Genomic DNA, 21,197 nt, shown 5'->3' with positions numbered 1-21,197 from the left:
AGCTGCATAAAAAACACACCAGTGTTTTGTGGGGTTGGGTGTTATCGGGGCTGCAGGCCTCCTCAGGGGCCTTGGCTGGAGTTTCAAATAAGCACATCTTTTAGGGGCTCATGAAACCATCGCATGTTCAAAGCTCATCAGGCTCTCCTCTCAGAGGAAAAGCTTTACTTTACTTTTTTTTTTTTACATGGGGTAAAGGTGACCAAAGATTTTACGGTTAGAACATCTTGTAATGATATAAATTAAGAATAGAAAACAAGAGATAACTTCAGCTATAAACATTTAATGTCCAGACTTAATATTTCTTTCATTAATTAGTGAATATTGCTTAGGTTTTATGAATAAACAACTGTCTCATGGTGATGATTTACATAGTCCACCATTGTTGTGCACTTAAAGGACATTTTATTAGATGAAATAAAAGCTTTAATGCAAAAATAAGTGAACACTTTTGCCATTCTCCTGCGCTTTTGGTGGGCAGACGTTGGATTTTGGGGTCTGTCAAGTCACAGTGTGACAGTTTCAACATCTGACCCCACCCAACCAGCAGAGGACTTAATAGGGTGAAGCCAGGCTTTAGGACAAATGACAGGCTTTTCTCTTCTGTTTCAGGATGCTGACAAGAACATAATCAAGTGGCTGAAGGAAAATGGTCGCCTTGTCAACTTTAGCACTTTCAAGCACAGCTACCCTTTCTGCTGGAGGTGAGCAATGTACTGGGTTCTCTGCAAAACACGAGTCTTGTGAATGCCCTTAACAGTTAGAAAAGTTTCACTTTAACTGCAGATCTTTATTCTAACAGTAGTTATGTAACAGGCTTTGCACGTTTATTAAATTAGATACTATTCTTCTTCTTTCTTTAAAAAATCTTCATAAAGTCAAACACTTCAGTGATGTGTGAGTTTTAATAATGGTTTGTGTTGTCTGTACACAATACGTTCATAGTGTTGTGATGTTTTGTCACTTTACTTGACTCATCATCTCAAATCACGCTGTTGCTGTCGAGCTCAGGCAGAAAAAGATGAACTTCATTTTTAGTCTGACATCGCTTTCCCACGTGGGCCAGCGGCAACAATAAATTACATTACATTCATTTTAGCAGATGCTTTTATCCAGAGTGAATAAAAAAAAAAGAGAACTCTCAGGGAGACCTATATGATTCATCATCCTATCCAAAGACACTTTGTTACGCAGACAGACTGGGAAAGCTGGAATCGAACCAACCCAGACTGACAGATGAGGGCCGTCTGTCCTAAGCTTTAAAAAGATTCAGATAAGCTATCTGAGCCAACTAAAGAAATGTCTCTGGAAAATGAAACGGATGGAATATTAACCATTCTGAGGTTTTTAATCAAACTTTATTTTTCTGCCACAGAGAATTAAACCATTAAGGATCTAAAAACATTATCACGGTTCAATTTCTTAAGATAATTTCACAAGTTTTTCATTTCTATGCTGTGTTTTCCACATGATATTCAGCTTGGAGCATTCTCTGAGTGTGAATAGGATCCTATTTGTCTTCATTACTCCCTACAGTATAAATTCACTCATCTGTTTTGTTTGTGATTAGGGGTGGAGAAAAGAGTTAATGCAGCAATCCATCATCTGTCTTGTTTTTGCAATATTTTTATTTATATACGGGCACCACATTTTTATGGTGCATTTTTATGGTGCAGCGGTAGGGCGGTCGACCCATGATCATAATATTGCAGGTTCGATTCCCGCCTTGCACGTCCATGAGTCGAAGTGACCTTGGGCAAGACACTGAACCCCACTTTGCCTCTGGTGGTTGGCGGGCGCCTGTGTTTGGCAGCGGAGCCGCCACCAGTGTGTGAATGTGTGAGTGACTGGGTGAATGGGTCTGTGACTGTAAAGCGCTTTGTCCTTGTAGGAAGAAAGGCGCTATATAAGTATACGCCATTTACCATTTACCATATTACAAGCAAAACTCTTCATATGATGGTACCTAACAGAAAAATGAGGATTAGGACTTAAAAGTTAACGAGTCCAAAGTTTATCTACACTGAGGTGTATTACAGGTCACGCTTGGTGTGTGGAGAAACATCAGAACAAAGTCTTGAACAGACTGTTTAAATGGGACTCCTGCTCTCTGTAATTAATCCAAAAGTGATCAAAAAAATTTTAAAATTGAACTTTGCAGCTGCTTCTGCTTCCTGTGCAGTTTATTAAAGCTGCGTTTATTCTATAAAATGTACTTAAAATAAGTGTAAGCCCCAAATGAATGAATGTTTCAGAGGGATAGGAGGAAACAAATATTTCAGATGAAATTGAAAACCACAGAGTTCGAAAAAATATAAAGCACAATGTGTATTAGAAATGTTTACTGGACTACCACAGAGAATAGACTAGAATGAAGCTATTTTATTTAGCTTAACTGTTATTTAAAAATAGCAGTTATTTAAAAAAAGAACATTTGTGTTAAAAAAATAAGTCATAGATAACTTCAAAGCTAGTATTACGTAAACACAGTATGTATTCATATAATTTACAAAATTGAACAGTTTTTATATATATATATATATATATATATATATATATATATATATATATATATATATATATATATAAAAATAAAATTATTTGCCTTGACATTGATCTCTACCAAAAATAAAACTTTCAAAAACACAACGACGCTTAACTACCAGCCACACAGAAAGTAGCAGCTTTTAAATCTGAGAATCTCCTTAGAGATGATGCCAGATGGGACTGAATTATCTTGAATAAATTTGGCAACAATGATGTGGTGGGAAGCATAACTGACGTTGCGACCATGCCAAACCTGCGCTGGCTCTTTTGTTTTTATTTACCCTCAAGAGAATGGCTTTTTTTTTCTGAAAAGCACATTTCTTTTAAAGACACAGTTTGCTGTTATCATAACCTAAATTCTGTTTTACCCAATGACGTCTTTTGTTTTCAGGTCAGACACGCCCTTGATCTACAAAGCTGTCCCCAGCTGGTTTGTTCGGGTGGAGCACATGGTGGAGAAGCTGCTGGACTGCAATGGAAAATGTTATTGGTAAGCCCTTTCCTGCGCCAAAAGATAGTTAAGGATCTCCAAAGTGGCAGCACTGAGAATTTTGCCAAATAAGTGGCGTAAAAGATTCGAGCCAAGACCGACGGCACATGCAGTCCCTAAACAATTATAGCTGAAGCTCTGCACCACTAAATCAAGTTGTTTGGGCTGCCTCTGCAGGACAGCCGACAGTCAGGGTGGAAATCTTGAATGGGCAGCTAATGGATTTTCCCAGGAAGCTGTTGCTGTGACCTTCCTCGATTTCTAGGATTGACTAAAGCCTTCATAAAGGAAAGTTCTTATTAATGGGCATAGGCTGTTTTCCTTGTGGAAAAACATTTGCATGACCCTAATTGTACTGACGAGAGCTTTAGCGTCAGCGTGACGCCATTGCTAAGTGATATTACAGTCGGTGCTCCCTGTGCTCTTTTCTGAGCCACACTAGCTGCCTCTGGTAATGGGTCTGTCAAACTAAGATGAATGCCTAGCTGCCAGGAAGGTGAAGATGTACAGAGACTGACCCCCCCCCCCTCTCTCTCTCACTCACTACTTTGAGAAGTACTTTTTAAAGGCTGCACTTCTTATGGTTGGTGTTGTTGCCCATGTTCAGGGGGAGAATTAGAAAACATTCAGTCCACAGTGACATTACATTTCCTTACTAACTGTGACAAAGTAGTTGTGTCCTGTCTGTTGTAGCTCATCACTTTTAAACACGTCATCTATGAACAGCACCACCACAAATGTTAAGACTTGTTTATTGATTTTTGTCATGTTTCTCACCTTCTCTTCCTGGTGCCCAAAGAACAAAATGGTGGCCAAGGCCTTCACTTCCTGTTTAAGAGTTAGGGATACGAAGTGGAAAGGATTTAAATTTGTTTGCATAAATTTTGGTTGTAATGATTTTAGTTGACTGTTTATCTATGTTTGTCTTTGTTTACAGGACTTTTACTGTATTGTTTCCAAGATATTTCTATCTTTTGTTGTGTATTTTTTTTTAATTGTTTGGTTAAAGTTGCTTCCTTCCTGGGCGTGGTTAGCCAGTTAACTGGAGCTCATAAAAGGGAAGGACTCAGTGTGAGGGAAATGAGCGTCTGTGAGCGGTGCATCCAAGGTGTCTTTGGTGTGAATACAACCTTCTGTTCCTGGACTTGTAGGTCATCTGCCTCCTATGTTAACCAGCACACCATGTTGAGACACTTGCAAAAATTCACTCCATTTTAATCTGAACTAATTACATTTCTTTTATTCATTCACACACCTTAACTGTCGGTTTCCTATCTTAAAATAGTTATTTAATGTTATTATAACCAGAAGTGGGTAGTAATAAGTTAAATTTAATCAAGTAAAAATTGTAGTTTCCCCACACCATACTGTACTTTTGACCAATTTAAATTCAAGATCCAAAACCTGGACGCTTACTCAGCTCCAAAAGGCTGTGTTCATTTAGTTACAGTTTTCTTTTGGAAAACAGTTTTGTTATTCTGGGGATGTGACATAATTGGCAGATTATTGCATAAAAAGGTAATTCAGCATTGAACAGAATGAAGATTTCTAGTAGTAAATCTCACCGACATAGTTGAGCTTGGAATATAAAACCACTTTGAACACTTTAGAGCCCCAAGCAAATGCAGTGTTTGCTAAAGCAGTAAGCAGTGGGGTAAAATGACAATTAATTAGCTTTAATAATCTGTCATAATAGCAAAAAAAATAGGATACAAAACCTTTCATATAGAAAAGCTAAATGACTTATTTTGGATATTTATTATTGGTATTTGCTTGAAACATTTGTAACTAAGCACATTGGATTGGAACATTGGGCATCACAAATTCCTTATAGACATCAGTGAAAGCCTTGTTGTTACAAAATAGATTTGATTTAGTTTAGTTTTTATTTTAATGCCAGAATTTGCACTTCATTTAAAATAAATCAGAAAAGTTGAAGCTGTTACTCAGTACTTCAGATGTTTTTTTAACCATTTGACCCCTTAGTACCCCCCCCCCCCCCCCCCCCTGTTTTTCCTCACACTCATTCAGGCGTTCTGTTACCTTTTGGTTCTGAAGTGCTTCCGTTTTTTCTTATTTTAGTGTATTTAAGTTGTGTCATCATTAATATGCTCATAAGCAATTTTAACACCTGAAAAATGATCCATTTAAGCTGAATAATAAATATTTAGTCCCCATGTTCTAAGATTGATTTGTTAATGGTTTTTTTTTCTTCTTTTACTTATTCAGATTGGGGTTTTTGTGAGGTCAGTTTGATTTCTGCAGGTACCAGTCTGTCACATTTTCTTAACTGAATTAATGAGGGCTCAGAGGGAGGCTGGTGGGGAAAACAGCTCAACCCATCAACCCTCATCTTTACATTTAAGACTTTTGAACTCAAAACAGTTGTCTGTACATTTTCTAACATTGCAATGTGCATATAAATAATGTTTATCCAGTCCATTATTTTTGATGTAATCACACATTTTACAGCCAACATTGATGAACCCTGGGCTTCATGGTGGAAACTGATAAAGAAAATAGGAAAACACACTTTACATTACGTCAAATACACTTTGCAGCACATAACATAATACAATGGTATTTTTTCTTAATTTGTTTTATGATCTCAATCAACCATAAGGCAGAAGCAGCATAGTTTATAAGGAACATCCTTAACATTTTTTTTTTACACAGTGCCTATGAGGTTTGTAGGCTGTATAAATGTACAGCTCTTTAGGACAACATACTTAACTGGGTTGATGTTTTTATTTTAACAAGAGCATACCCCCTCATTTGACTATTACCTTATTCAGGTTTTATATTTACCCCACTTGTAGCTTTATTTTTAGGTTCTCCATTTTTTTGAGTCAATCTTAGCCAAGCTTTTGACTTCTGGACTTTGCTTTTGTAAATACTGAATGGGCGTGTGATCTCCATCTCCTTTGTTTTCTGTTTTCTCAGCTCTTCAGTTCAACGTGCACAGTCCTCTTGTCTGAGTAGTTTTATCCTTTTGTGCTTTGCATCTGTGCCCACGACTTAACATCGTAGGGCTAAATGTTAATAAGTCTTCAGTGTGCTTTGGACGAAGCGCCTCCATCCTCTAAATCCTTCACTCGCTGTGAACTGGAGTAGGGGGCTAAAGGATGGAGGATTGGTGGTAAGCCCCAGCACCAAAGAAAAGAAAAAAAAATCATTAAATTGATATATTATGGGCCTAAATAGAAATGCCTTCCACAAATGGGAATTGATGAACTCCTTGCTTAGTGTTTAGATTCTGGTGGCGATTTATGCTCCTCGCTGCACTGTTCATCAGCAGCACGACCTGACAAAGCAAGAGAGGGAAGCAGGCTAGGAGAGGCAAACAAGAAGATTGAAAGATGGTGGATTAATGTCAGGAACTTGCTGAAACAAGGAAGCAAAAGGGGGGCAGGAAGTAAAGGGACAAAAGGTGCCTTGGCGTGGACACTAACTTTTTTTAGTCAAGCCTCTTAAAGAGACTCCTGTTGTCACATAGACGTGGAAGGCACATGGAGGTACTGTTTTCTTTAGAGGGCTTATTAATTTGCCAAATTTCACCACGTTAGGCTTTATCTATTCCCCCCTTGAGTTTTCTGTACAAGAGGATGATGTGAAATCATTACGCATAAAACTAATTTAATTAAAAATGTTTGTTTTTGTTTATAGGCAAACACTTGAAACCTCTGACAACCTCTTAAAGCCTGACTTTGAAAAGACATGTTTTTCTTTTTTGATTGCAATGTTTATGTGGAGCTTTTCTCTGCATGTACAAATAAAAAGTGATGGCTGTAAAAATAGGTATAAAAGGTTCTGTATTTAGGGGTATCGGCAGTTTTCATCACAAGTCTTGTTGCCGTCCCGAACAAAAGGTTTTCACACCACGTTGTGACTGCTGCAGTGGTCCCAATGTCATTTAACCTATTTAATAAAACACACCAAAAGCTAAAATGACTCGTCTGTTTCTACAGGGTTCCGGAGTTTGTGCGTGAGAAGCGCTTTGGGAACTGGCTAAGAGACGCCCGCGACTGGGCTATTTCCAGGAACCGCTACTGGGGCACTCCTATCCCGCTTTGGGTCAGCGATGATTTCCAGGAGGTCAGGACAAAAAAAAGTGGTATAAATGAGTTTTGGGTAGCCTTAAACAGCAACTAATTTATCTATTTGCTGACCAGGTGTCGAGTTATATTTATATGTTTAGGCTATTCAAACCTGAACTTGTTACTCAAAAGCTTCTGTATTCACACCCAGGAATTACTATTATAATTGTGTATTAATTTGAAGAATTTGCATGGAAAAGGAACATTTGATCTGATTTTAAATCTACTTTCATTAAGTATTTTCCATCAAAAAGATTATTGCAGTTACGATGTCTTGTGCTTAACCTGGTTGCTTTTCTGCATTACTTCAAAAATCAATTTTCTCTCATAAATTTGCAATGGAAAAGAGAAAAAACCCCAGAAAGATTTATGTTTTTCCACCGTTTTTGTGAAAGCTTGAGTAGTAGCATTATGTTAACACAACGTTCTGTGACTATACTGCAAGCAGAGTGAGCTGACCTCAGGCACCCTCATGGAGAGCCTCAATAAACTCAACACATGAATGATTCATTAATGTAAACTGCAAAGAAACACGAATCAAAGTGCACTGGCTTCCTTTCATGCCAGTTGAGGAAACTTCAAAGATGTGCAAGAGGAACATTTATTGGGGTAAAATGACAAGAAGTCATCGAGTGTTAGAAGAAGAGGAGGGACAGAATAAATTATCCACTGGTGAAGAGGAGGAAAAGAAAGTGCAAGATGATTGAGAAGGGGGCCAAACTGTAAATGTTCATTTTACGCTGAGCATTTATTGCCAAACTCGGCTGACTGTGACGTGGTCTGAACTGAATAGAGATGTCAGAATTGGGTTATTTGAGCATTTGAAAAATGAAGCTTTGGTCCCCTGGCTGAAAGAGGGACAGCAAACGACCTGCTTGCTGGAAATAGCGTTGTGACTGTTTCCAGAACACTTGCACTCCCTGGTGCCTCCCTCACACACTCCTGTGCAGCAAACCACACAGCTGTATCCAGAGCTCTGCGCCTCTTTCTCTGGCTTTCGATGTACAATGATTTTATCTCTGCAGGTTTTCCTTTTGTTCCATTTTCTTTCCGTCCAAGGTCTTTTGGGTACATTTTCTTTTGCTTTTTTCCACTTTAATATCGGATGGTGATGCACCAGCTTGTATCTGGGCCATGTTACCTGGTGCTGTGGTAAAACTGGAGCAGTGCCAACAGGTAGTCTCCCAGAGGAGACCAGATAACACACTTTATTATACTTCAACTTACTAAGGAGGTGTTTTAACTTTTACCTTCGCTTTCTGAGACTACAATCCCTCATAAAATAACATTGCTGGAATCTAAAAGTAAAATCAACCTTTTCAGACCATAATTTTGAAACCTTGCTCAGTTTAAGATCCATTTAACTGCTGTGCCCTGCTTTTCTTTGCTAAAATGAGACCTTTGTTTTTCTGCTGAACAGGTTGTGTGTGTTGGGTCCATAGCAGAACTGGAGGAGTTGACGGGAGTCAAAGTAGCAGATCTTCATCGGGAAAGGTGAGTCACAGATCAGCATCCAACGCTCGCAGCCTCCCAACTGAGCACAGACTGCGACAGAAGGATGCCTTCAGATGCTCTGGCTGTCTGTAAACAGGATTCAATACTTCTGTCCATATTTGTTACTTCTTGTGATTTCAAACACGTTAAATGTATAACCCCGATAACACAGATGGCCTTCCTGGAAATATTGTTGGTTTTGCATAGAAGTCTAAAAAGGCCTTTCATATTGTCCACATTGAAAGGTTCATTTTTCTATTGTTCTGTCTTATGAACGACGTCACTTCTACCGTCAGTGTTTGAAACTCTACAGTTTCTGTCTTTTTCTTGCTGCTTTAATACAGGCAAAATTATTACCTGCTTTACAGAACATTTTAAAGACCTGTGGAAATGACCCATTGAACCATTGGATCACTTTTGTGTCAGCAGCCCAACCGCAGAGCTGTTCTGCAGAGAATCGCTGCACTTATGTTTCATTTTGAATTGTTTGATTCACTTCCTGTAGCTCTTTTGCCAATTAGAAGATACATAAAGAGATTTTATACACATGTATTTAATCAGAACCTGCAGATGTCTTTTTTTTTTTCTTTTTAACTGTTATCCTGACTCTGACATTTCTCTCCGCAGTGACACATATGAAAGTTGTCTAGATGGCAGTATGAAATTCTTCATAACTAATGTAAATTTCTTATCCTGTTCTGCAAATTTGAAGTGTTTTTTTTTTTCTCCCCCCCTCGTCCTGCTCCTACGCTCTCTGGCCAGCATTGACAGTCTTACAATACCATCCCGGTGTGGGAAGGGCGTTCTGCGGAGGGTCACGGAGGTGTTTGACTGCTGGTTTGAGAGCGGCAGCATGCCTTACGCCCAGGTTCATTATCCTTTTGAGAACAAGAAGGAGTTTGAGGAAAGTTTTCCTGCAGACTTCATCGCTGAAGGAATTGACCAGACCAGAGGATGGTAAGCTGAATGCACACATGAGTGGGTGAAAAAAGAGACATTCATAGTTATGTGGATTGAAAATGCATAGATTCATGTACAAAATGGCTAATGCAATTTAAGTTCTCTAGTGGATACTAACTCTTATTTTCTATCGTTTTTTATTTTTGTATGTCATTGTAGGTTCTACACCTTGCTGGTTCTCTCCACAGCGCTGTTTGGAAAACCACCCTTTAAGAATGTCATTGTGAATGGACTGGTGCTTGCTAGGTCAGTATATTGTCTTACCAGACCTTTGTCTTTGATATAAAACAAAACATGAAAAAGAGTATGACTTTTTTTTTTTTTTTTACTACTTTAACTTGACAACAGTAAACTTTTCTGAAAGCTGTTAATTTTTCTAAAAAGAAGAGGGCTTGATATCAAGTCAGGTCCTTTGAGGCACTGATCGATTTGTCTCAATATTAGGGGTCTAATGATTATTCAATGAATGGACTTTTATTCCGATGATCCAACCAGAGCGATCAGTCTGAGGCAAGTTGTTAATCAAATCAAGTCGACATTAACCATTCTAATATGGTTTTAAAATAAACTAAATCAATCATATCAATATTAGAAAAATACAATTTGGATTGGGACACAGTAGGTTTATTTTACTATAATGTAAAAACGACTAAGTGCGTCACAGCAGACGACACACGTGATGCAGCAAAGAATTAACAAGCTATCATTCCAATACAATGTGTGGAAACACTTTATATTTAGCAAAGTCATGTGACCATATAGTGTGGTAGAATGTTAATAATGTTCCCTTTGGATTATTTTTAATTGGAAAAACAAAAGTGAGCTGAACTTTGTGAAACTAAAATGTGAATGGATTTTTCCCTTAATTCTTTTTTTGGACACGTATTTAATCTATACTTGATTATCTTGAAAGAAAAAAAGGAATCTAGAAAACTTCACCTGCACTGTTCAGTACCCAGGTATTTATCTCTGAGTCACACTGGTTGAATTTTTGAGTAAAGATGTCCGATGATCGATTGAAAGTCAGGGAATGAAATTGTTCAAAATGACCCAATGGCCACCATTAATGGAAAGCAAATAGAATAGTTAAAATTATTTGTCACCCTCCTACTAAATATACCTGAACATGAAAAAAAACTATTTTCATTCAATACCATGTCTCAGCGCCCCAAAAGAAACATTTGGTCAACATTAATGTGTCAGTAAGCACAGCAAGTTAAACTTTGGTCATGTTCTGTGAAAGTTCACCTCACAAATCCAGAATATTTAATTCAGCTAAAAAATTTTTGAAACTGTGTGTGGTTATAGGTTTGTTGGAAATATTTTGGTCCCTTTGTGAGGAGAGGAGGCTGTCAAAAAACGCATCCTTTTGAAAAATCAAAGCTTCTTAAGAAACAAATATTGCTTAACATTAGTATCAATACATATTGCACAGGAACAGGTGTCATTTTCAGGGTATCAGGATTTATATTAAACATTTTAGATTGATGCTGAATCTTTTGAAAAATTGAAAAATGTTTTTACAAATCATTACCTCTTTATAAAAACTTATTTGCTTAACTTTTTTATTTTTCTTTTAGTTTTATTTATTTTTTGCTAAAATTGTTATTTAATAGTTTCAGAACTTTTATAAAAAATCATATTCTACTTGGAGTCCTTTATTTAGTCTTTTCCAGCAGGTCTATTATAACAGTTTTGTTGGAGAGTTATCAACTTTTGCATTAAAACTAATGGGAAACCATTTGTTGTTGTTTTTTAACATATTTACTGAACATGAATAAATATTGCCTAAATGTTATACTTTTCTGTCTGTTCTATTCTGGAAACTGCTGTTGTGATCAATAGGGGAAGGCGAGCAAACATTATGGAACCTTGACCATCTTTAATGTGTTAGAAACTATTTGGAAATGTTTTTTTTTGTTGTCGTTTTCCCCCCACTGATGGTCAAAAACACTTAATAGGTTTAACTGTCAAAATCTTTACAAAGAATCATTTGGAAATTCAAATATGCTAAACATCAATAAAAAATGGAAATAGGATTCAATAAAAAAGTTATAAGATTTCCGTTTTCACTTTTTTACCTCAAACTTTGTAACTGTCAAAAGTGTTAAATAATGTGCAGTAGCCTTCAATGTGCATTAGCCTTCAGAGCTGCTGTGCGGCGCTGTTTGTTCTCCGGCCCTAGGTCTAAATCCAGTTCTGTGGTCACAGGCCTGCTGACCTGGAAGGATATGACTGATTACAATACTAAATGAACTGTCACCAACATGCTCTTTTGTGCATGCGTGTGTATGTGCATTAATGCCTTTGCTTGGCATTTTTCTGTAGTGATGGACAGAAGATGAGCAAGCGTAAGAAGAACTACCCAGATCCAGCTCTGATCGTGCAGAACTATGGAGCCGATGCCCTCAGGTCAGCTCTGTGATTGTACATGGGGGGTGTTGTTGGTTTTTTATATGCATCGGTTTGTGTGTGACAGTTTGATGGGGTGTTTGCCACCTCATGTCATGAAAAGATTTGGATTCTTTTTCACATTTAACACAGGACTCTGGTATTCCTCCAGAGAGGACGTGCACACTTACAGCGCAGGCTGTAAATACACATAAAACATGTGTGATCCTTGGTACATTTGCTCCTTGCCCTTAGCACAGAGTGCTAAGGCCATATGGCCCTATGAATAAACCACCAGGCAGTTCTGCCATATGCTCAGAAATACACTGATGAGGGAGAAAATTAAAATTAGAAGGGACTAGATTAAAAAAACAAAACAAGATGGCAACAGTCTGTTTTTCTTCATGGCCTCATCTTTTCTTGCTGAAAGCTCTGCTCAGAGTTTCTCCATCATGGAAAGGTGAGCAGCAGCAAAAGCTGTCAAGTGAACAAAAAGGGACAGACTGAAGTGCACCGTGTTGGGAGAACATTTGAAATTTAGGTGACAGCTGAGTTTATTAGACATTAGTTTGCATTTGATAGTTGCGATCCCGGCAGATAAGGCTGTTAAAATGCTTTATGGCTTATTGCATGATGTTGCATCAGTTTAGCTTCAAGCTTTACTGTCAAACTGAAAAGTCAACCTTTTCATAACCTGTCAAGGATAATTCACTTTTTCTGTTATTTTTTTTAGAGGGAATCTTCTTAACAGCTGTAAAGGGGAAATTATTTGTATAAGTTAAAAGCCTAAATATTTCAGATGTTCTCAATTGTTCTGTTTCATTGCTTGATCATCCTTCTTTCCTCCGTTCTCATGCTTGACGAAGACATGGATCTGGGTTCATGCTGGAGAATTTATCACTGGCCCCTCCTCTACCTGTATTTCAGGGAGTGAGTGAATGTTGCGTTCCTTGTACACAAAAGCACTTGTTTAGGTCTACAAAATCAGCATTCGATACACAAGGAAACAATGCTTTTCGCTTGTTGGATCCATTAAAGTTACTGCAGACGATAAAATATGGGGACTTCCTGCTCGTCTGAAACCATTCTTTTCAAAAAATCTGTGGTATCACCACAGTTTCAAGACGGCGCCCACGATCTGTGCAGCCAATTCAACTTCCAACCAAATGCGTCGTGTGCTCACAGTTTCCCCGTCTGCTTCTCTTGCGCTGATTTAATGAACGGAGAAGAACACAGATGTTACACCAAAGCTAAGCTTTGATCTTTTGAATACAAATTTTGGATGCATCACATCACATTTTTTTCAACTAAAGTAACTTCTGGTTTTAACTAATAACATGCTCGATTAGAATGCCGGAGATGTAAAAAGTTACTTCATCCTGGAGCCCACGTTAACCATATTAGTGAGCAGGAAGAAGGCTGCTGCTTTCTGTGGGGGTTGCAGTTTTCAAAAATGACTCAAGGAACACATTTCACTTTTTTTTTTCACATTTTGATCAAGTAGAGGTACAAAAAATTAAAAATTAATTTTTCCAGCTCGTGCTGGTTTGCAGCGCCTGCCGTCCGTGAAACCAGGGTTCGACTCCGGGCTGCTCCCTGTTCCCTTCTCTACCTCTGCCGGTTCCAAGCCCGGTTTGAGAAGGTTGTGTCAGGAAGGGCATCCGGCGTAAAAAACATTGCCAAATCTACCATGCGACTCGTTCGCTGTGGCGACCCCTGATGGGAGAAGCCGAAAGTGGAAGAAGAAAGAAGAGGTACAAAAAATTAAATGTGAACGTTTCAATATTTAATGCCATTTGCATATTTCAAGACTTGATCCTAATAATTGTAATCACTATGGCCTATAGAAAAGGAAAGACTAAACGTCTCAAAAAATTGGAATATCACATCATTGGCCTTTTTTGCACAAATTATTTTACAAATTCATTGTGGCACAGAGGAAATCAGCAAGATCTCTGTCCCTCACAGACCTGTAACTTCTTCTGTAAGATCTTCTGTCCTCCACTCGTTACCTGGATGAATGGCACCTGCTTGAACTCGTTATCTATATAAAAGACACCTGTCCACAACCTCAAACAGTCACACCACAAACTCCACTATTGGCTCGGCAATTCATTGATCAATTAGAATTTGTTGTTTTAGACGATTTATTTTTGGGGGAAATTGATGTTTTAATTTCCCAGCTCTCTGCTCTCTTACGCTTCTGTTGTTTGAAGTAAAGTCCGCCGGTTTCTCTCAAACCGCAGATGTCAAAACAGCAGCAAGCAAAGAGAAGCTACTTCCGAGAGAGAGAGAGAGTGAGCGAGAGAGGAAAAACTCATACACGAAGCCCCCCCCCCCCCCCCCCTTTAACTTCTACTAATTGCCACTGTGTTGAATTTTTGCCTGTAAAAGCAGGGGGGACGATTGTGACCATTTTTACCGGGTTCCAGAAAGAACTGGACTGGATGATAAACCTGTTGGACTTGCAGCAGCAGCTGAAGGTTTAATAAAAAATGTTGATCTGAAGACAGCGGTGTCGTTACAATGCTATCATCCAATGCTGACGAGCTGTTCCGTGTGTCGCCTACATGTTATCACAGACCGGTTTAAAGTCGGACCATATTTTCATGGAGCAGACTTTAAGATGTGGCAGAGAAGGCAACAAAATTAATTTATAGGACATTTATAAAAACTGCATTTTATAAATATAATTAAGAATACACTGTGTGAAACTTTATTAGTAGTGCCTTTGTTACATTACAGAGCTGATTGTTGAGCTGAAAAAAGTGCCCCCGGCCCGCTTGTGAGAGTGCTGCATTTTTACTCTCAATGGCCAGAATCCAAAACATTATTATGTTTTTAGGCTGTCTTTGTCAGGATTTCATGTAAAAATGAATTACCCGGAGGCAGATTAGGGAAAAAAGTGCCTTTTCTGTTAATCTGCTCCCCTTTAGTAAATCTGTCCTCGTTTACTCAGCAGGTTTTAATCTGACTTTAAAGTTGGTTCAGACTACAGATGACTGACTAAAGCCCCTCTTCTCATGGGGGCGTTTTTCAGTAAGAAAACAGAAACAACTCAGTTGTGATTAAAAAAAACAAACATTAAACAGACAGGGTGAACACAGAAAAAGCACAGAGCAGAGATTGATTAGAAATCAATAGAGGAGTTCCTTAGAAAAGAAAAGAGTTGTTTTTATCTGATGTTTTCAGTATGTTGTGACTTCCCCTCTGTTTGCATTTAACGTAATATCATTTTTAAAGAAAGATCGTCTATAGTTTTTCTTTGTAAAATAATGGAATAATTTGGTCGGTAGATCAAACACATGCAGCAAAATCCTAAAATACTCTGCTGAGTTTGTTCTAGTATTTCTCTTAATGAGATGCTTAAGCTAGCAGTAGCTCACAAAACATCTGCATCATTGTTCTGCAAACATTTTTGCAGCTTTTATTTAGTTGAACTTTGTGTTAGAGCCACTTCTAAAGGAGATGTTAAAATAGAACAGTTTTTGTTAAATATAATCCATAATTTGCAATTTTTGTTAAAGTCAAAGTGGAGAGGAAAAAAAATTGTCGAAAACCGAAAATGGAATGAAAAAACTTCAGATGTTATTTAGTGGCCATATCGCCCAGCTCTAGCCAAGACTAAAGATCTAAGGACACCAAACAAAATTGTTGACCTGCACCAGGCTGGGAAAGCTGAATTTGCAATAGTTAAGCAGTTTGGTGTGAAGAAATCAACTGTGGGAGCAATTATTATCAAATGGAAGACATACAAGACCACTGATGATCTCCCTCAATCTGGGGTTCCCTTTAAGAACTCACTCATAGGGTCAAAATGATCACAAGAACAGTGAGCAAAAATCTCAGAACCACATGGGGGGACCTAGTGGATGACCTGCAGAGAGCTGGGACCAAAGTGACAAAGGCTGCCATCAGTAACACACTACGCTGCCAGAGACTCAAATCCTGCAGTGCCAGACGTGTCCCCCTGCTAAAGCCAGTACATGTGCAGGCCCGTCTAAAGTTTGCTAGAGAGCATTTGGATGATCCAGAAGAGGATTGGGAGAATGTCCTATGGTCAGGTGAAACCCAAAAAATTAATTTTTGGTAAAAACTCTACTCGTGTTTGGATGAGAAAGAATGCTGAGTTGCAGCTAAAGAACACCTTAACTACTGTAAAGCATGGGGGTGGAAACATCATGCTTTGGGGCTTTTTTTCAGCAAAGGAATCAGGACGACTGATCCATGTAAAGGAAAGAAGGAATGGGGCCATGTATGGTCAGATTTTGGGAGAAAATCTCCTTCCACCACTAAAAGGCATTAAAGATGAAACCTGGCTGGGTCTTTCAGCATGACAATGATCCCAAACACACTGCCCGAGCATTGAAGGAGCGGCTTTGTAAAAAGCATTTCAAGGTCCTGGAGTGACCTAGCCAGTCTCCAGATCTTCACCTCAGAAAAGTTTTGAAGGGAGTTGAAAGTCCGCCTTGCTTAGGAATAGCCCCAAAACATCACTGCTCTAAAGGAGATCTGCATGAAGGAATGGGCCAAAATACCAGCAACAGTTAGTGAAAACCTTGTGAAGACTTACAGAAAATGTTTGACTGCTTTAAAAAACAGGCAATGTGATTTTTCTTCCGACTAAATACTTTTTTGTCCCACTACACCTTTATACAGCCTTATGGCTCTGATCTCTCAGTTTTGCTAGAATCTGTAGTGAACATTTATCCTAATAGTCACATGCATTGCATGTATATCCAATCAAAACAGTGGAACAATGTTTCAAACTTTTGGCTTAAAGCTGTCCCATGTAGAATCTGAAACATTGTTTCTGAACTTTCTTTAATATAAAGTTTTAAGTTCTGGGCTTTATGAACACTTAAAGTTTTATTTGGCCTATATTCATTTATATTATCATCATCACATTTAAGTTTATATTGTCAAACATTGGTACCGTCCAGTCTTTTCTCTCTCTCCCATGCTCAGTCCTCTTTCATACATTCGCCTTACAGCTTCTTCTGTCCTTCCACAGACTCTACCTCATCAACTCACCTGTGGTGAGAGCAGAGAACCTGCGCTTCAAAGAGGAGGGAGTACGGGACATACTAAAGGATGTTTTCTTGCCGTGGTATAACGCCTATCGCTTCTTAGTGCAGAATGTACAAAGGCTGCAGAAGGTACAGACACCTCACTTTTTTCTATCCAAACAGACACACTTTTGCATGTTACTGTACTGTATGACCACTAAAATCTAACAAAAAATGTATTAAATTACCGTAATTTCTGGACTATAAGTCACTACTTTTTTCCTGCGCTAACAACCCTGCGGCTTGTTCAGTGACGCGGCTAATTATGGATTTAATTGGCGGCCGCCATGTACGTACTTTCGGACTCAGTGAATGGTTTGAATTCTCTATCTGACACCAAGCACAATTCATTTGTTTTTCAACACATTAAACAGCCAAACAGCATGGACCTCACTTCAGGTCTTAGACACTTCAGTCATGGTTCAACAAATCGAAACGGCCATGCCCGGCCGCATCCCAGAATCCTTTGGTGCCATAAGACCCAACGTGCACGTGATCGCCGCTACGATATGATGAAGCTTTCAAGTTAAAAGTAATAGTTAAAAGCAGCGTAAAAAAATCCACCATCACCAACGGGTTTGGAAAAGCTGTTCAGCTGTGTGACGGAGAGAACAGCGCATGCTCCGGAGTGAATTTACCTCTGAGTCATAGTGACTCGGCTGGCTGCACGTTAATATGTGGGAATAACATCAGCCTTTATTTTGCCGGGACACGACTGGAAACACAAATCCACGTGATCGATTTTACGGTTTCTAAGGACTGTCCGGAATTTTGCATTGAAAAGCTCACAGCCTCCGTGTGAGCTGGAGACATGTTCTCCTGCTGCTCATCACATAGAGCTGCGGGGTCGATGGCAGTCTGATGGCTCCCACACGTAACAACTCATCCGCCCCTCATCCACAAAACGTACAGCATTAAGTCAGATTGCTCTGCACAGACACGATTTGCTCCTCCCTGGAGCCGCCCTGGCCAGAGGTGTCGGAGAAGATAGAAAGGGGAGCGCGCGGGGCGAGCGCGGAGCACAGAGGCGTCCGCGGAGCAACAGTGTTTGTTGTGGAAGGAAACTTCTGACTCACGCGCCGCGCTGAGGCGCGCGTATCGCGCTGAGGCGCGCGCTTTCCAGTCGCCTCTGCTTTATTTTACTGGTGTGTTTTATAACCAGCCCTGTTACTCCCATAATGCTGCCGCGACACAAGCGGAAGGAGAGCTTTTCCCGTTCACCCCTCCATGCACTGCTGATACTTGCTCATTCTTAAACACGTACAACAGAATGGCGAGCCGGGCATTGACCCCGCCTTTAGCCCCTAAGACTCATGGGAAATGGGGGATCGCGGATGTAAATTTCCTCATCATAACTGAGGAATGTAATGTTGATTATATGGTTACTGTTTGTAATTTTATGTGTGATACCTAGATTGTCAATAAGTTAAAAAAAAAACTAAAAAAAATAAATAAATTAAAAAACCATAACTGAGGAACTTGTGAACAGAATAGAGGTCCATGCTTTTTAGCAGGTGTGGGTATACTCTAAATGCATGAGCTCAGGGCAAGGCTGACTCCTCCCATAGTGTGGTTATAAATCTCACTTAGTTTGGGAGTCAGGACGTGATTGGTCAGGTTTACTGTGTTGCCTAATCCATGCGCCTTTTACTCCGATGCGGCTTGTGTATGTTTAAAAGCAGTTAAACACGTGAAAACGGGTGGGTGCGGCTTGTAATCGGGTGCGCTTTGTAGTCCAGAATTTACGGTAGTTCTTTTTAGTCATTGTTGGCAGCACTTCACCTAATGTGTTTTTTAGTGCGTAAGTAATGGAAGTGTCTCAGGCTAATTGGCCATTTAATAAAAGATATGTAGGGACGTCTAGGAATTGCTATGTAAATGATAATTTCAAGAGCCTACATTATCCCAGTGCAGCCAAAGCGTTGCATACTTTTCCAAAGCATATCAAAAGAACCAACAAAAATTATAAATATGTTCCCCCGCTTATTCACGTTTCAATATTCACAGTTTCACATTCGCAGATTTTTTTCTCAGTCACGTGACTCCGGTTCATCACAAAAGCTCAGACAGCTCAGGACGCTTGTATGATACTTTTGAGTCCAAAGGAGGTGCTGTAGGAATTTCTGAAAAGCAGAGATTAAGAGCATGCTGGCCCGTCGTCTTCCTCGCCCGCTGCTAAAGAATATTTCACACCGATCAACAGCTGGTTCCATCGGTTCCTGAATCACTTACCCAAAGTTTGTGCCCCTGCATGGAGAAATGGCATCAGCTGAAAATTTCCTGATACACTGAGGAAGATAATCGCGAAAAATAATTTTCATCCAGATTATTGGATGATGGATGAAACCAGCCCTTTCTGGAAGAAGGTGTCCTCTCACTTGAGCTCCTGGTTTTAAGGAACAGATGGACAGAGTGACACCCCTAATGTGCATTATAAAGTACGCTACAGTAGAGTCACTTGCTCTGGATAAATTAAAAAAAAAAACATTACATCTCTAATAAATGTTTTGCAAAGCATCAGAAATGTTTCAGAAGGGTCTTTTGATGAGGAAGGATCAGTGATAGACACTCTTCAGCCACGTGTGTGTGTGTGTGTGTGTGTGTGTGTGTGTGTGTGTGTGTGTGTGTGTGTGTGTGTGTGTGTGTGTGTGTGTGTGTGTGTGTGTGTGTGTGTGTGTGTGTGTGTGTGTGTGTGTGTGTGTGTGTGTGTGTGTGTGTGTGTGTGTGTGTGTGTGTGTGTGTGTGTGTGTGTGTGTGTGTGTGTGTGTGTGTGTGTGTGTGTGTGTGTGTGTGTGTGTGTGTGTGTGTGTGTGTGTGTGGAGGTCTTGTGAATATGGGAGGAATACTGTACATGTTAGTTCCTGTCTGTAGTTTTCGTTAAGAGTTTGTTCATTATTATTAATGCATGTTTTGTCTTTTCAAAATAATTTACTCAATGGTTAAAATGCAGTTTTTTCCAATCCTTTCATTAAAAAGGATGAGGCACGTTTGCAATAGAATTTCATAAGTTGATGGAAAAGGCCTACAGTAAGCAGCATTTGGTCTAAAATGAAAATTTAAGCCAAACTTCCGAACTGTAAGATTTTATAACCAATTTGCCTTTTTTGCTAATATTCTAAAGAAATACTAAAGATTTTGTGCATAGGTGATGCGCAATGATTGTATTTTAGGAGTTGCAAAAGTGTTAAAGTTGTGTTGTTGGTTTAAACCCGTTAGGAGGATGGAATTGGGTTCCTCTACAACGAAAATACAGCAAAGCAGAGCGACAACATCATGGACAAGTGGATTCAGTCCTTCACACAGTCTCTTATCCAGTTTTTCAAGGCTGAGATGGACGGTGAGACTAGTAACTATGGAAACACGCAGAAATGTTTACCTCCTTCCCCTTGTTGCCTGTTTTCAAAAATAAAAATTAATTCATCCCAGCTAAAGCCTACTTCACACTTGAAGTCCAACTCTGATCATCTTTTGATCTATTGCAAAGCGTTCCCAGTGGTCTTTTAATTCTATTTAAACCATTTGTTGCCAAAATCGAAAAGCCTGTCGTTTTCTAGGAAATCGTTTGTGCAAAGCGGCAGGAGTTCATTTGAAATTTGCCTTTCAGTTGTGGGGGAACCGTTGGTAACCCTGCCCCCCTTTCAGTCACCCATAACTGAGAGCTTACTGCCCCTAACACCCCCAACCTAACATTACTGGTGTAACAAAAATGGTGAGCAATATTGGAGCTATCCAGTCGTACGGTTTTGAGCCAGATACCAGCTCAGCCGAGAAAAACAAAGACGTACATGGATCTATTAGTCTACAAGTCAATTATTCAGAATGGAGCGGAGCAGGGAGCTTGTTGCCCGCCCAGCATATTTTCTACGCAACAAATACTCTTTTTTTTTTTTCAAAGGCATGTTTTCATTGGCACCTGTTTAACAACAATTTGAATAAAGAAACACTCAGAAGTGCGATTTTAGGCTTACTATTCTTCATATGTGTCTTCCATCAGAAATCCCACAAGACCATGTCAAAAACATAATTTTCATCTGTGTGGGTCTTTAACCCTTACTTAATAAATGGATCACTTAATAATATGGTGTTTTAGCTGATGTACACAGTTCCTCTTTGGAGCGTAATTATATGGACAGTTGGTTGTGTTTGCAG

The 21,197-nt window shown here is 39.3% G+C and overlaps 1 protein-coding gene across 3 annotated transcripts in view; it reads left to right on the top strand.

Annotated features, from left to right (window-relative positions):
* The window catches only part of iars1 (isoleucyl-tRNA synthetase 1), a 57,538-nt gene that overhangs the window by 21,173 nt on the left and 15,168 nt on the right, over window positions 1–21,197 (top strand). For all 3 annotated transcript variants that reach the window (XM_078947071.1, XM_004068660.5, XM_078947072.1), the window contains 9 exons: window positions 613–704; window positions 2,939–3,037; window positions 7,006–7,132; window positions 8,555–8,628; window positions 9,391–9,585; window positions 9,748–9,834; window positions 11,917–12,000; window positions 16,994–17,138; window positions 20,265–20,385. In XM_078947071.1, the coding sequence (XP_078803197.1) occupies window positions 613–704; window positions 2,939–3,037; window positions 7,006–7,132; window positions 8,555–8,628; window positions 9,391–9,585; window positions 9,748–9,834; window positions 11,917–12,000; window positions 16,994–17,138; window positions 20,265–20,385 (1,024 nt within the window). The remainder of the gene's footprint in view (window positions 1–612; window positions 705–2,938; window positions 3,038–7,005; window positions 7,133–8,554; window positions 8,629–9,390; window positions 9,586–9,747; window positions 9,835–11,916; window positions 12,001–16,993; window positions 17,139–20,264; window positions 20,386–21,197) is intronic.

Source organism: Oryzias latipes, chromosome 5 (assembly GCF_053564925.1).
Source record: "Oryzias latipes strain Hd-rR chromosome 5, Olatipes_Hd-rR_3.1".
Lineage (NCBI taxonomy): Eukaryota > Metazoa > Chordata > Actinopteri > Beloniformes > Adrianichthyidae > Oryzias > Oryzias latipes.
The sequence above is the reverse complement of the archived record's forward strand: the minus strand, read 5'-3'. Positions and strand labels throughout refer to the sequence as shown.